General features: G+C 38.9%; 1 protein-coding gene across 1 annotated transcript; it reads left to right on the top strand.

Moving 5' to 3' along the window:
* The first annotated feature begins 2061 nt into the window (after window positions 1–2061).
* On the top strand, window positions 2062–8934 carry LOC134534579 (uncharacterized). Its single transcript, XM_063373060.1, has 2 exons — window positions 2062–2578; window positions 8573–8934. The coding sequence occupies exons 1-2, from the start codon at window positions 2062–2064 to the stop codon at window positions 8932–8934; spliced, it is 879 nt and encodes a 292-aa protein (XP_063229130.1).
* The last annotated feature ends 8777 nt before the right edge of the window (window positions 8935–17711 follow it).

The following is a 17711-nucleotide window of genomic DNA, read 5'->3' on the forward strand; positions in this document are numbered from 1 at the left end:
AAATTGTTTATATAATAATAAGTATAACAGTGTGATTTGGAAATTTTCCCTAGATATGCTGCTAACAAAGATAACATTTTTTGTACTTTTACAAAAGATTTATTTTGAATCCATTTGCCAAGAAATAATTTATAAAACTTCAAAGAAACTACTGTAAAATTTTACAACATATTACTATAGATATTTTTGCAAGTTTTAAATCCGTATTTTGAAACATTACAGAATATATATATATATATATACACACTCACGCTTCCAAAAATTTTTTAAATATTGGTTGATGTTTGAATACAATCTTTCTTTTTAACCATGGAAAAAATAATCTAATAATAAACAATTGACCTTTATATTTTATTGGACTTATTAATGTGCGCAGTTAATTCTGGAAAGCTATTCAGTGAATGGTTAACAAATAACTTTTAACTGTTGAACGAACAGGGACAACTTAAATCATAAATGCCCGGGCAAGAATCCGAACCCACTAGTAACGAGAATTTTTTTATTTTTGTGGCGATACAGTTAGCTGCTTTCATGAGAATGTACACATGTACAAATATCTGTAATTTTATTAATGGAAATTTCAGTTCCATTTTCAAACAAATTTCAGTATACTACGGTATCTTAACACTTAATTATCTCGAATAAAACGGTTTTCCATATCATGATTAGGGACCGGAAAAATTCGCGGATTCAATGACCTCTATGATAGCCTCCATTATCCTCTGCACTTCTCAAGTAAACACGCGTGTTCAATGGTTACTAAACTGTGAGGCGTCTCCACTGGGTAGCTTGTGATTCGACGCTTCTTTGGTCGATAGTCTCTCATTGGCCCAGAGAGCTCAGTTAAACTGCGAGCCAATAGCAGAACCAGCAGAATTGTACACATGTTTGAATTTCAATCTCTCACGAAATAAATCCGCGAATTTTTCCGGTCTCTACTGATTTTTTTTTTCACTCGTTGAATAAACATCACTGTTGTAGCGTTTGGTGAACGAGTTCAAGGACCTCCCACTTCAGAGACGTCGCCGACGACCTCGGATTCCTCCGGTTGAGAACGGCGTGCCTACTCCGGACCTGCGAAGAAAAGACGGGCACACACAGAATCAGGCACGACAGGAAAGGACGCGACGCGACATATCGTCTGATGGTATTCGACCTACGCGTATTCACACGCAGGCGACGCACACACAGAATCAGACGCTACGCCATGAAACTGTCGCGTCACAGACGCGAGGCGGCGACATCGGACGACTGCTCCAACTGCGTCACGAGCAGATTGTCTGGTGGCTGCAGGGGCTCTGCGCATGCGCGAGTGTGAAATTTTTGTCAACACGGGCATGTCGTATGTTGCATACCCTTATTTACCCTAGGTAAAACTCATCGTTACTTTAACTTGAGTACATATTCACATGTAAAGTATTTTCAGTGATTTATTTTTTCTCGTTCTGGAGATCGATTAGTATGATGAGTAGCTACAGGAAAGACCCATTTTTTTTATATAATCCATCTTTTAAGGAGTATCACGACATTAATTTGTTTTAACGAATATTGGAAGAAACAACGTAATGACGGTACTGTGATAAGTTGTCGCGAGGCATCGTGTGGCGTAGCGTAATGTCTTGTCTGATTCCGCGTGCGCCCAGCCGAATTCTTCACCGACGGGCCTGGCCGCTGCCGAAACTATAAACCAGAAAACTCGCCTACGCGACCAGTCCACGGAGATCTTGCTCCCGAAGGCTGTCTCCCTCCTCCGCCTTCTTAAACCAATCAACATGTCCCGCGCTACTTAAGGAGCAGTTTCCTCCCCTCCGGGCGACGAGGCGCCCCGATGATAATTTTTGCCGCTCTACCCACACCTCGTCGGCGCATGTTCTGAAGACGATTCGTCCTTCGGGCGGGTTGGAGAAGGGGGGGGGGGGAGGGCGGGACGCCATTTCTCCGCGTCGCTCTACTTCCTGCGTTTTCTCACCCTTGAGGGGTATCCGAGAACAGGCTCTCCGCGCCCCAGTATAAGACCGGACCCGTCGGGCCGGTTGCGACATTCAGACCCACAGCCGCGCCATGACGAGCGGGCCGCGAGCACTCCTGGTGTCGGTGTTCCTCCTGGCGGCGGCGGCGTCGGCGCGGCCGGACGTCGACGGCAACCGTCTGGACGCCGGCGTCCCCGACGAGCCGAGGGCGGCGGCGTCCCGGGACGAGGCGAGGGCTGCACCCCAGGACGAGGGGTGGTCACTGCTCGGCGACCTGCGCGGCGCGCTGCGGCTGTACTCGGAGTGCGGCGGCGGCGGTGAGGCGGCCGCGTGCCTCAAGGTGAAGCTGGTGGCGGCGATGGACCGCGCCGCGCGCCGCCTCTCCGGGGACGTGGAGCTCGCCGAGGGGGTGACCCTGACGGGGGAGGCCGACGGGGACCCGGCGCCGCCGCCGCCGAGCGAGAGGCAGCTGGAGGCGGCACTGCCCCGGGCGCTCGCCGACAAGGAGGCGGCGCTGGACGGCATGATCCTCGACCGCGTCGTGGGCTTCTTCAGCTCGCACTCGCTGCAGCTGGGGGCGGCGACGCTCGGGGGCTTCTCCGAGGAGGGTGAGCATGCCACACCCGCTTTCCTCCCGACGACGAGGTCACTGGCTTTCACCGGGGGAGTTGTCAGTCGGGGAGAAACATGACCAACGCAAAACTCAGTAAGACCTCACAGGGATTAGTACACGTGTTCTTCAGAACACGAGTCCAGGGACTCGACAATTTTTTTTCGTTATCATTTACAAGGGTATCATACAATTTCAATTTGACAGTTCATGGACTTTGCAACAAAGCTTGAGACTCGTAAAGTCGAATACCAACTTTACGTCCATCCCTCGACCGGGACTCGAAGGCCCTCTGTCTAAACGAAACGTTGGTAGCCGTGATTTCATTAGTAGAGACCGGAAAAATTCGCGGGTTCAATGACCTCCAGGATAGACTCCAATATCCTCTACACACTCGGGCAAATGTCAACTGTCCATTGGCTGCTGACTTGTGAGTCGTCTCGACTGGGTGTCCTGTGATTAGACACTTTTATGAGTGAGGGTCTCTAATTGTCCCTCAGTCCTCCAGATTAACAGTGAACCAATGGCAGAAGCTGCACTAAGGTATAATTATTTGAATTTTAGCATAATACGAAATGAATCCGCGAATTTTTCAGGTCTCTATTCATTAGACAAGGTTTTAACGAAGTACGATTACGAACTCAGACTCGAGGTCGATGTGTCCTCCAATATTGCAAGTGCACTCTGAGCCACTTGAACAACTACTCAAACCTAACACAACTGAGTCTCTAGAGATAAGGTATCAACATAACCCAGGTTCCTCGGTGACCATGGTAGCCACGGAGTGGCGCTCTCTTGGGCAGTGTCGTGGTTCCCGATACCAACACCGCAGCGCGACCCAGATACACGAGTACCGAGACAGTACCCAAGTGCTTCGGAGGCCGCTGTAAAATTGGAGGTCCCGTCAGCTCAAGCCTTTGTGCATAACCATGCGAACTAAATCTATTCGAAATAAATATATATATATATACGTCAGCGAGTCTCTTTCAGTATTCGCCAGAGATATGTAACATCTAACCTCGGTAATGAGTAGAGACCGGTAAAATTCGCGGGTTAATTTCGTGATTTGCTAAAATTCAAATATTTATACCGTTCTGCTGCTTCTGCTATTGGTTCACTGTTAGTATGTAGGACTCTTGGCCAATTAGAGACAATCAATAAAAAAAAGTATCCAATTACAAGTTACCCACTTGAGACGCCTCAAAATTCAGCACCCAATGAACAGGCGCCGTTTGTCCAAGTAGACAGAGGATCATGGAGTCTATCCTGGAGGTCATTGAACTCGCGAATTTTTCCAGTCTCTAGTAATGAGCTAGTTCGTATGTTCCCTTGTTGCAAATACACTTATAATATGAGACTTGGACACGGTGTTTAACGTTGAATTATTTAAAATAATGCCGAGTGTGATAAATATATACGCAAATTGTGTTTTCAAATACATTTATCGACCCGAATCACACGTAGATTTCGCACCCGCGGCTATAATTCGTTGCCGGAGCAGCTACGTTGACTATTGAATCATATGATTATCAAACACAAATTTTAAACTATATAATAAAACGCCTCCGATTAAAGCGAAAAAAAAAAAGAGTTGAAAAAATAATAAACCTCTGCTTTGTACCCGATTTTCGACAAGTAAGTTTATTAAAATAACACCATCTTGTTAAAATTCAATAAAGGTTAACACTGAAAATTTTCCATTTGGCTTTGTGAACTTTGGTTCGCGTCATCCACCACAGATGGCAGCACCGTGGTTACACATTTCCGTTCCATTCACGAAATTACTCCTACCAAATGCCGTATACTGTGAGCTAAGCTAAGATGGTTCACATCAATTATGACCAAACCTTTGTGTAACATATTCCGTAATGAAAACAATTTTAAAATTGAATCAATATAAAAAAAATGGTTGTCTGTAAAGTCGGATTACGGACGATAGTTAACGTGACAACGTCATAACAAAACATTGATGAAATGATAGTTTATTAAAGTACTAAATTGAAAAGCTACTTTAGAAAAGCCCGCCTTAACCTATTTAATACAATAGTAGATTCATAGGCCAATCGAGTGGAAGAGAGATAGATGCGGCGCAAGCGTACAATGAGCGTAATGGGACACAGCGTAACGGGACAATGTGCGTAACGGGACACTTTTTCGTTCGTGCAGCCGGCGTTCATCGATTTATTAGAAGTTGTCACGTCAAAAGTAAAAATAAGTCTCAGTATAAATCAACCATAAGAATATGTTCCACGTTCACGGGGTAGAACAACATAATGTGATCCGATGAACACTTGAACAGTTGCACACTCGGATAGTTGGACGTGCGAATAGTCAAGCACCCGAACAGCGAGGCGTCTCGAACAGCTTGTCTCGGACTGAGAGAAGCGCCTGTCTTCGATTTACCCCGCTGGTTCCTGAACGGGTGACTTGGAAGAGGTAGGTAAGGACTGGGAGTAGTGATGGAGTACACCAGAAAACATGACTCCCTCCCAAGCTTCAAACACGCAGTATCCTATAAACTATTTTAACCGCAGCTGTCCACCAAAAGGCGGGAGCTATATTACTAGAGACTGGAAAAATTCGCGCTTTGGATGACCTCTAGGATAGAATCCACAATCCCCCACACACTCGGGCAAATGCCACCCGCTCATTGGCTACTGACTCGTGACACCTGTCAACTGGGACGCTTGTGAGTCGATAATATTTTCTTTGAAGGTTTTTCATTGGCTCAAAGTCCTTCAGATAAACTGAGAGCCAATCAGAGGAGCAAAATCAAGGTACAGTTGTTTGGATTCTATCATATCGTGAAATGAATACGCGAATTTTTCCGGTCTCTATATATTACTAAATGCGAATGAACAATTTTAATACTGGTACCACAAAAATGTTACACTGATCAGTTACCACGTGTGCTCGTGTTAGTTACTGGTGATGTACCTACACGTATCGAGGCGACGCAGCGAAGACTATAAACACGTGTTCCAGAGGTCGAACATCTATTCGACCATTCTCACCTCGGTTTTTTCAAGTGAAACTTCTTTGGCGAGAGGGCTACAATTTTCGAGCGTTACGAAAATTCCGATCACATGAGGGTAATAGTCAGGTACGTGGTGGGGGAACCGGTAGAGGAGGAGAGTGCGTCAGCGGCGACGCCACTCACAACGCATGCGCTAGCGGTCGAATGGGAACACGGCAAACTATTTATGATAGTTGTAACGGCCGGAAGGGTAGACGGCAGGGAAGAGGTAGCAATGACGCAGCAGTGATGCTACGGAATTCTCGTAACGCTGCTTGTGCTTGTCTACCCCTCAGTTTTTTTTCCATTTGAGAGCATACCCGATTATTATACATTGTTTAATAAATCAATATTAATAACTTATCTCTATCTATACCCAATAAACAAGAAGTTTCACTTCACATGAAATTAAACTTAAAATTCTTTAGTACAATGCCTAGCGTAATAAACATATACGCGAATCGCGTTTTTAACTAAATTTCTTGACACCAATCACACGTAGTTTTCGCACCCGCCGCTAGAATTCGCTGCCGGAGCAGCTACGTCAACTATTGCATTATTAGCTTAAGAGAAGTAAATTTTAAACTATATAATGAAACGGCTCCGATAAAAGCCAAAGAGACTTGAACAATTACTAAATTTAGGCTTTGGACCAGATTTTTGACAAAGAATTTTATTTAAATAATGCCCATAGTTTTTTTTTTAAATTCATCAAACCGTTAATATTAAAACGTTTCCCTCTAGCTTTCCGTACTTTAGTTTTCACCATCCGCCACAGATAGCAGCTCCATGGTTACAAATTTCCGTTCCATTCAAGAAATTACCAAATGCAGAGCTAAGGTATAACACATCAAAAATTTGGTAAAAATGTATTTATGTTGACTATATTTTCTTGGAAATAGGTTTCGTAATCATCGCGATATCCTTGCTACATAATAAATACTCTCATAAAGGTTAAATTGAGTGCCATCTCCTTTATGTAGATGTGCTTAATCGTCTATTGGCTCAATCGATCTGCAGGAACGTCCTTGCACCTGATTGGTCAATACCAGCTGTGGAGGATCTCCAATGGCCAGTTCACTCTTGGGCAGATATTAGCGGATTATGTCCAATGATATTTGCTAGCCAGTTGCACAATTTTGGTAGGAAAGTTTCATTATTATGTGTCTGCATTTAGGAATAAAATATTATTACATTAACCAAGTTTGGGTTCCCAACACATAGATAGAATATTCACTAAGGGACCGTATCTCATTGAAGTGTTATGAACTATAGATTAGAATGTTATCTGTTCATTTAATTCTGTAGCTGATTTTAAAGTTGTGTTAACTGCACACTTAGAAATCTTACTAATCTTACGGATGTTAAAGCGAAGTGTTCTTCGGAATTCCTGATAATTTGGATCTTCATAAAAACGTATAATTTCAACTTTCGATTTTTGTGTTCTGTTGTAAAAAATATGTTTAAAAAAAATACAAGCACACAGAAGGAACAAGAGAGTTTACATGTAGTTTTAAGAAATATTTTAACGTTTGATAACACTTCAATACGATTTTTACGAAATAATGTGTTCAAAATAGAAACTGATTACCCGTTAACTGACGATATCCGCAGAATAACTAACTAAGATTATGTTGATTTAAAACTAGTGTTCTTTTTTGTGTCAAGATGACACATATTAACAGTTTTGCCGCAGGCTCAAAAATAAAATGGGGAGGGATTTTTTTTGAAATCATCTTTTATGGCGGAGGAAGGTCCATGGTGCGATAAAATAAAGAATAACAAAAGAAAGAACATCATTTATTAAAATTTTATTGGTTGCTTGTACTTATGTACACACGTTAGACGTTATACTTACTTGGCTTACTAAAAAAATCTAACTTTAATTTTGCATGCAAATAATAAATAGAAATAATATAATAAAAGGACTAGAGTGATATTATAAATCCGGTGGTTATAAGAAAATTCAATCAAATAAAAATTTTAAAATAAATACTAGGTATTTAGTATTAATATATACCGTGTATATAATTAATTATTTAGTTTATTAAAATTAACCACATAAATATTAATTAGTAATTAAAATAAATATGCTGAATATTTATTCTAAACCATTATTTTGATTATTTTTTTAAATAATAATTTATTAATGTATGATGCAACTAAATCCTACATAATGGAACATTACCCCACATTTTAAAAAAAAACTTGAAAACGTTTATAAACTCAATTTATGACATTAAGATTCACAATAAATAAATATTTTTAATTATATGGATCATTATTCAATATCAATTACTAAAGTAAACGACTTAAAAGAATATATACAAATTTTTATTTGTATAAAGTCTTTTTTCAAACTGTCAATTTTCATTGCATGTTGCGCGCAAATCGTAAAAAATTCATCCTCATTGTTTTTGAAGTGAAACTTCTAATACGACTTCCAACACGGTTGCGTTAAACGTTTAACGCTACCATGGAGAAATCACTGTTGCGTTAAACGTTCAACGGTCCTGGGGAGGGGGAATAGAAAGAGACAGAGCGAGAGTGAATGCGTGGCACTCGAACGCATGCGCGTAGTATAAGTACCTGTTACAGGCCAGCGCGAGCGTTAGCAACGAGTAGCGTCCAATTTTCCAACGCAAGAGGGAGAGAGAAAGAAAGATACACAAAGGTAGAAAGTAGGAGAGAGAAAGAGAGTGAGTCGGTCGATCCCAAGCACATGCGCGTGGTATTCTTGCTATGCAGCGAAGTAAACAGTGAAGTTTCACTTCTTCCGCGCGGAGGGACTCCACGCACAATTTTTTTTATAACGTGCCTAAAAAAGGATAGATTCAATAATTTTTTTTAAACTATAGACTGTGAGGATGTGTTACAAATTTACTAGCTATAGCTACTTGCTCCTGGATTTTACGTTTCACATTTCGATAATAGGTGAGTGTCCTTGTTCAGCGAGCGGATCTGTGTGTGTGGCAGGCCGCAAGGGAGGCGGCATCGGCGGCGGAGGCGGCGGAGGCGGCGGCGGCAAGAAGGGCGGCTACGGCCTCCTGCTGCTGCCCCTGATGGCCTTCGGCTCTCTGGTTCCCCTGGCGTTCGCGGGCCTCTTCCTGCTGGCGGGCAAGGCGCTGCTGGTCAGCAAGATCGCGCTCCTGCTGTCCGCCATCCTGGGCCTCAAGAAGCTGTTCAGCCAGGGCGGCGGGGGAGGCGGCCACGAGTCCACGGTGGTCGTCAGCGGACACGAGCACCACGGCCGCGGCTTCGGCGTCGACGGCGAAGACCCGCAGCGGCTGGCGTACCGCGGGCATCTCCTGCGGGCGTCTGGCGCCGTCGCGGACTGACGCGTCGCGACGCGTCGGGAAGACGACGATCTCTTCCTTTCCACCTTCCCCCTCGCGTCCAAAACATCTCCTCCACTTTGAGGGACACCGCGCGACGTAAGCAGCGACGCTGTAAAATATTTAAAAGGACGTGAAATGCAAAACTGGCACGTCGGTTCCTCTCACCTCGACCCTCGTACGTCCATCCAAGTTCGATTCAGTTAGGTTTCTGAATCAATCCTGGCGATGCTAGGGGAAAGCTTATTTACAAATAATACAGATCATCTCGTTATTTAACATCTTGCGCTTCGTAACAACGTAGTTCAGTTTTTCATTTACCAAAGTACGATGCTCGAATTCATGATGAGCGTTTCAAGTATAAACGCGTGTGTTTTTAACGCAATCTTGCTTCGCACTCATAGCGTGCTAATGTGAACAATTTAATAACATCAACTGAAAAAAAAAACACTGTGAAATGTAATTTGCACGTTTTGGAACTCCGGTAACATTTTTTTAATGCTTTTAATTCCTTGCGCAGCTAAATTCACTTTTTTTTTTTTCGCTAATGTTATCATCACTTTTAACAATTTAACGCGTCTGAAAGTTAATTACAAACAACCCTAAAGAAATATTACCACATGCATGCTTATATTTTTGTTGATCTTTTTTTTTGTTTAGTTGCCTTGCAGCTGATATCTTTAAAACACTAGCCTCAGAATTTATAAAGTTAATATTCTTCGTTCCTAGAATTATTATTGCTTGGAAGCTAACATGATATTTTAAGATTTATTTTAAAACATATAAATTAATATCTTGAAGCAGCTTTATGTGGTACTAAAATATACAATTAACTCAAGAAATATATGATTCGTTTCACTGTTCTCATATGCTGCCTTCTACTTGTTAGTGAGATATACACTATTAAAATTGATGATTTGGAGAGTAACTAGTTAATTTAAAAACCAAAATGTTAGCATTTTTTTCTCAATTAAACTTTCATTTTAATATGGTGCTTTTTCCCATTTTAAAAACGTTAGGTAATTTTAAATTTTCCTATGGGTGTTAATTAATCATTTTATTTGCCACTATCTCAAAATTTATTTTATTTTTATAGTGTTTAAAAACTACCATTTACGTAAAAATATATAGTAGATTTAACTGTTTCAGCTTTAACTTCGCTATTAGCTATATATATTATTTTTTTTGTAAACCAAAGCTATTTAGTTTCATGGTTATAACTTTTAAGGGCTATGTACATCTACTTTAGCATTTCATTAACACATTACTGAAAATTCTAATTTTTCACAAATATAGCACTTACAGGATTTTAACCACTAATATTTGGTTCACACTGATATAGGGTTACTTAATTGCGAAACAAATATAACGTTGCCTGTAAAATTTTATATTTTTTACTAAATATTTTATTGTTGTTACTTATTATTTATTATTTAAATATTTGATACAGTTGTTGATTGTTATATTTTATTTAAAAATAGTATATATTTATGTTCCTTATCAAATGTGATATAAACTTAAAATTGTTTCAATAAATATTTATAATAGTGTCAATGAAGGCTTTTATAATTTTAATACGCTTAAAACTTGTAATAATATAAGTAAATATTTCAGGAGAGTAAGTCTATATTTACTTTTGAGTGTTTTCATTATCTAAGGTGCTATTTGTGTTATTTACTGAAATACTCCTGAAAGTATTTATGAAATTGTCATATAAATGACAATTAAATATTATAATGTATTTTAAATGGTTTGATAGGTTATCTTCTGATATGTATTTTAACAACAGGGTGAATTTTTGTAAGTTTTTTACTACAAAAACTAAAGCAAAAACACACATATCTGACATACCATCTGTGTATAGTTCACCAATGAAAAATAACATTTGCGTTTGTATGCACTACACCGAAAAAAAAATTCTGTACTTTTACACAAGATTCCTTTGGAAGCCAGAAAAATTATGCAATTTTAACAGTTGGATATTTTAACGACACATGGCTGTGTTTATTTCGGCATATATGAAATATGTTTTCAGAGAAAATACTGTGGATTTGTTACTAAAATAGACGCATAATATTATACTTAAAATTATATTTCAATCAAGCATAATTTTTGAACCATGGAAAAGATAGTAAAATATCCAACAATTGTTTTGTTATATTATGCTTATTTTATGCGCAGTTAATACTGGCAAGCTATTCAGGGAACGGTTTACAAATAAATTTAACTATTAGATGTACTGGGACAACACAAAGCATATAAATGTACGAGTAATAATCTGAACTCAGTATTACTGCGAACACTATTTCATAGTGATACAGTTTGTTTTATATAAATGCATAACTTTGACAAATGTATGTAATTTTACATGAATATTTCTGTTCCATTTACAAAAAAAAGCTCTTACAGTGCAGTCATATGAGTTATTTAGCTTACAAAATTTCGTAAATTTAATTTTTACTGAATGTTTTCCGTTGTTATTCAAGAAACAAGGCACAAAGCCACCGTTTTTAGTTTTTGCGGTAAATAATTCCTTAAAGGTTCAATCAGAACGTATGCCACCTCTCGATTTAATACAAAAACATTATAATGATTGATGTAACAACAACTATTGTCTTTGTCATGTCACTTGTTTTTTATATTTGAAAGTTCTTAAAAGCAGTACCAGTTGTACTCAATTTTTTGCTCGTCACTTGCAAATCATTTACGCAGAGTTGTTGACAAACATAGTTGATGTAACAATACGTAGACGATTGGTGCTTATCTTAAGAACTGCCAAAATTTTAGACGAGTTACATGACATATTCTATATTTAAGTTTTACATCTGGGTCAAGCGCTAATGCATGTGCAAATTCACGATCTGATAGTTACTTTTTTTAAAAGCCGTTTGATAGTGGGTCCCATCGATTGTATTGACGGTTGGAGTTTATGGTTCGAGTGCCAAGGCTCCCGGGTTCGATTCCCCGAAAATAAAGCGGGGTTTTATCACTTGTGGAAATTTTTCTTCTATTGTCGGACATATATCGTACTAGCATTAAGACTAGCCTCAAAAAAATGGAAATGTAAATACTATAATAAATAAAAACAAAATATCTGAAATGATAAACAGAACTTAATAAAATAAAAGAATATGAAATAACATGAAATACAAAAAATTATATCTAATACCATTTTAAAAAATAAGTTTAACCAAAAAAATAAAAAAATAAAATACAATATAACAAATAATAAATGAGCCAATGACCATAGTCCATAATAACAAAAATGACTTTAGATAAAGGAAAAAATTAAAACGTTACCATGGACATGACTATATATTTACCTCTGTGTATCGCATAATCAAATGGTTTCAAAAAATTTATTTAAGCCATAGACAAGTAGATTTTGTCCTACACGGTAAATTATTTTTTGTAAATGGAACAGAAATATTCTTGAAAAATTACAGATATTTGTAAATTTTGTACATTTACATAAAAAAAAACTGTATCACTACTAAATAGTGTTCGCAGTAATACTGAGTTGGGGTTCTCACCCGGTACTTTGTGTTGTCCCAGTTCCTCCAATATTTTAAGTCATTTGTAAACCGTTCCCTGAAAAGCTTTCCAGTATTAACTGCGCAAACAAGAGGCATGATGCAATAAATTAAAGTCATAACATTATATTTTCTTTTTCATGGTGTAAAAACAAAATTACGCCCGAATTGAACATATATTAAAACACATAACTATGCGACAATTTTCGTAATAAATACTCAGTATCATCTTGAAAATCGTATTTCATGTATGCAAAACTAAATATAGCCATGTGTTGTGCAAAACTCCATGTAGTGTTACAAACTATACCTAGGTTTCCAAATGAATATTCTGTAAAAGAATGGAAAATTTATTTTCGGTGTATCAGGGTAAACTAACGCATTAAAAATTTTTGGAGGCCCAACCGATCTCTTCTGGTACCAGGGCCAAGGCATTTTTCCCCCTTCCCCCACCCCAACATTCCCTTTGGGGCTACTTCTTCTCGAAGGTCTTGCTCTTACATACAACGTACCCAACCTTAAACTGGCCTTAAGGTTTGCAATTTCCAAGAAGGGTTTATGTTAAATACAATGGTTTGCCGTCTATTAATGTTTCTTGCGTTCTACGAGAAGTTAGTCGATAATAACCTCAAAAGTCTCACACATCTCGGGCCTACGTGCATCCAGAAACAGAAAGTTCAAAAGTTTATATTTTGAGTTGTTTTTTTTCTCGGGAGGTGGGCCAATAGTTCTATGCGCAGCTCCCTCTCCCCCCAAAAAATGGTTAAAATAAATCATTTAAGGTTTATATCCTGTACCTAGAGACCGGAAAAATTCGCGGGTTCAATGAACTTCAGGATAGACTCCAATATCCTCTATACACTCGGGCAAATGCCAACTATGTAGGAACTGGAAAAATTCGCGGTTTCAATGCCTACTAGGATAGATTCCACGATTCTCTATGTACTCGGGAAACTATCACATGGTCATTGGCTACCGACTCGGGACACCTGTTTACTGCGATTCTTATGATTCGATACTTCTTTTGTCGAATGTTTGCCATTGGCTCAGAGTCCTTCAGGTAAATTGCGGTCCAATCACTGACGCAGCATTAAGCTAAACGAGTTTGGATTCCAGCCTGTCTCGAAAGGAGTCCGCGAATTTTTCCGGTCTCTACAACTATACATTGGCTGTTGACTTGTGAGTCGTCTCGACTGGGTAACCTGTGATTCGACACTTCTATGAGTGAGAGTCTCTAATTGGCTCTCAGTCTTCCAGATTAACAGTGAACCAATGGCAGAAGCTTCACTAAGGTATAATTATTTGAATTTTAGCATAACACGAAATGAACCCGCGTATTTTTTAGGTCTCTACATGTACCTCGGAGGAATAACACACTATGTCCACTTTTGGGCAAAATGCACTTTTAACAATAAAATTGATCGCCTTTGACGTTCTCTTTAGTGGAATATAACACTAAGATATGCGATATGTCAAAAAATTGGGTAAAAAATAGTTGAGTAAATGAGGCAATATTTAAATTATTTAAACTGCTCTTAGGAAAAATATGGTTCTTGTGACATAGTGTCTTATGCCTCCAAAGTACAGATATATTGTTGAGCGAAAACGGTTTGTTTACATTATTTAGAATCAAAGAGAAACACGTTTATTTTATACGCTCATTGAGTGATTCTTGCAATGGGAGTTGGGGTGGTTTATTTAAAACAATTTTTTAGACACACGCAACTGTTGGTTTATACTTTATGTCATAGAGAAACCTCAAGAACGAACAAACAGGGAAAACACAAACATGCAAAAAAAATAAAATAAAAAAGCCAAAAGCCGATGTCAAAAATTAACAGCATAGAGAGTAACAATTCCGTGGAAGGACAAGGTCAAACGTAAATATACCAACTGTTTTCCAGTGTCCTCTAGCAGTCTGCTGGTGCATAAAGACGGGAGCTGACGCCAATAGCTGTTTTGCCTTAGGGCATCGTTGTGTTATTTATCATATCTGCTTAGTCTGTTACGATTGTTGTGTACTAGGAAGACTAGCGTGTTCATCTGAGCTGTTGTATTTGTCTGATACATTCCTTCCACATAATTGTCATATTGTCTAATCAGTTAATTTTTGACATCTGCCTATTTTTGACTTTGTTTATGTCGTGTATCCATCTCTTTGTCCGTTATTGAAATTTTACTATGCCATCCTTACTAATATTATAAATACCAAATGTGTTTGTCTGTGTATCCCTCTTTCATGCAGCAACGGATCAACGGATAGAAATAATTTAAGCATATAATAATTAATGGACTGAAGAGTGACATCAAATCAATCCCTAAGTGAGTGAAAAAGGGTAAATTCACTTTTACAATAGAAAATTGTTGGTCCTAGACAGACAGTGAATTAGTGTCATTTCTCTATGTCCGCCACACGGTCATATGGCAAGGTCTGGCAACTTCCTATCTTTCTCCTTGGCGAAACCTATCCGCTTAGTGAAGCTCGCGGCTGCCAGTGAACTAAAGGCGCTACAAAAGCAGTCTTATTTTAGAACTTCGTTAATAGATGGCGTTGACTTTAATTTGTATTGCGCTTATCGTATGGTGCGTCCGTCACGTCTTCCTACAAAGTGAAGTTGAAGGTTGGCGTCCCAGCTTTGCTGATGCGTAGCCTTGATGCATCGAGATTGTGCAATCGATGGGACTTTATAATTAAAATTTCCCCGTTTTTCGAGTGCATGTTCTACAGACGTGAAGCTCGGTGGTGATGTTCCTTATATTACGATGTGTTTAACCCGGGAAACGCCGGGTACTTCAGCTGGTACAGTATGAAACAGTAACAGCGTTTTGTCTAAAAAAATAAATAAAAGGGGGTTGTCTGTAAAGTCGGTTTACGGACGATAGTTTAACGTGACAACGTCATAACAAAACATTGATGAAATGATTGCATACTTTTATGAATAAAATTGAATCATTTTTATTGAATTATCACTATTTTTTATGGATACAAAGAAGGAGTGAAATGAAATCTACAATTTAATTCATAAATTTACTTTTATTTGCACTCATTAATTCAAATTTGTTTATTACTTTAACGAACAGATTATTTTAACTATAACTTTTATACATGTTTGCTATTTAACTTCTTCCAATCTGATAGGAAAAGTAGGAAACGAATGGGAGTGTTTCATGTTTAATGTGCCTCGAAAAAGTCAAATCGATAGTTGATACATTCGAGTGGAAGAGAGATAGATGCGGCGCAAACGTACAATGAGCGTAACGGGACAATGAGTCACCCTTTTTCGTGCTTGCAGCCGGCGTTCATCGATTTATTATACTTTGTCACGTCAAAAAAAGGTTTTGTTCCTTTATTTTGGTGTCACGAAAGATTTTAAGCATTCTTGCGTGCACGTGCGCGAGTCTCGTGCCGCGTGCCGGAGCCGCGACGGGCTGCGAACAAGGTCGCCTTCACGGGGGAACATCTGAGTCTTCTCTTCTTCTCTTCTCTTCACCGCCACTCTTCTCCGCGCTTCTCCCACACCCCGCTGGCGACGCACCGGAACTAGGCGACTGTGCCACATACCGAGACCAGACCCATTCCTCCTCCTACCCCCTCCCACCTGCTCCGTGAACCAGAAGAGAACTCGTGCACGGAGTAAATAAACTACCAGAACAGAGTGGACGCTCAATTATATCGAACCATCAAGTTTTCTTTCTTTCTCTCTCTCTCTCTCTCTCTCTCTCTCTCTCTCTCTCTCTCTCTCTCCGTGCACCGTTAAAAATTTTAACCTTAGATCTACGAAGAACGTTGGTTACGAATCATCCAGGGAACTTCGTAGATATACAGTTGTCTTCGTGAATTTAATATATATATATATATAAACTTTCAAAACTGGTTAAGGCTAATGCAAAAACACACTTGTGCGTTAACCTTTTTAAATACAGAAAAAAATAAATAAAACTCGGAAGTTGAAATACGGTGTAGTTTTTGACGAAGATTCAGCTATCTGAAACTACAGAGAAATCTCGGCTATTTCAGCTGAATTATTTGTTGAAAAGAACGTAATTTCTAATTGTGTAGTTGCCCCTACAAGATCGCAAATATACATGTAAAAAAAGCTTTTAAAATACGATAAACGCATCGTTAGTCAATAAAAAATTATATATGTCGTTAGTAAATAATATATATACTTAAATGCTAGCTTACATGAAAGTATGCAATAAACAATCAAAATGTTACATGCCAAATCTCTTTGGGAAAACTATGGATTTTTTTTTGTTATCGTTGTAATGTGAGGCAGCTTATACAAAGACGTGGGTTTGAAGAAAAGCATATCATTATTGTTTGATATTTTGTTCTTGTGGTCGATCGACATTCAGTACAGATCAAATTCAGGCGTGTTTCTAAAAAAGTTCCCACCTCTGAATGGCCCACCACGCCAAGCACTGAGAGAAAGGTTTGCTTGCCTCAACAAAGTATTTGTTTGTATATGGCGAAATAAATATATTTTGTTTATTCAAACAAATATGTTGTAGAAGGAAAGATTCTGTTGACCCAACCAAAATGATTTTGTCAACTCAACTGTATATTTGGTTAGGTGTAACATATCAATTTTGTTACTTACCAAGTTTGGTTAAGCTAACAATATATTTTGTTACAGCAAGTAAATATTTGTTTCCCCACATATAAACAAATATTTGTTTGATTCAAACAAACCTTTTTCTCCGTGAGTGGTCGTCTTCGTTTTGACAAGATCCAGCATAATGAAACACGCAATAAAAGAATTAATGAAATCTAATACTATTATCTAATACTAATGCACTATATCGGGACAAAATTAAACCAATGTGAAGGCAGCGCACTCTGGCGGACGACATTTGGATTACGTGACACTAGCGCTCCTTGTATCGAGTACGGAAAACAAGATGGAGGCGGCGCTCTTTAGCATAACGACGTGTGTTCTAGGTGATACTAGTGCTCCTGGTAGCAAGTAATGAAAAAAAATATGGCTGCCTCTGGCAGAAAAAAAAACAAAATGGTGACAATGAAGTCATAATCCAAGATGGTGGCCTCCAGCAGACGCAAACAATATTGCGGATGTAATGTCGTACTACCTGTCCAATGTACATATTCCTTGATATCGGTGGCGGGAGGTCAGTCTGTCGGTGGCCTCTGTGGAGGAAGGATACATCACCAATTTTATTTTGTCCTCACCGGGTTCGAACCGAGGACTCTGAGCTCCATGCTGTAAGTGCATGTTTTTAAAT

This window comes from Bacillus rossius, chromosome 7 (assembly GCF_032445375.1).
Source record: "Bacillus rossius redtenbacheri isolate Brsri chromosome 7, Brsri_v3, whole genome shotgun sequence".
NCBI classification, from domain to species: Eukaryota; Metazoa; Arthropoda; class Insecta; order Phasmatodea; family Bacillidae; genus Bacillus; species Bacillus rossius.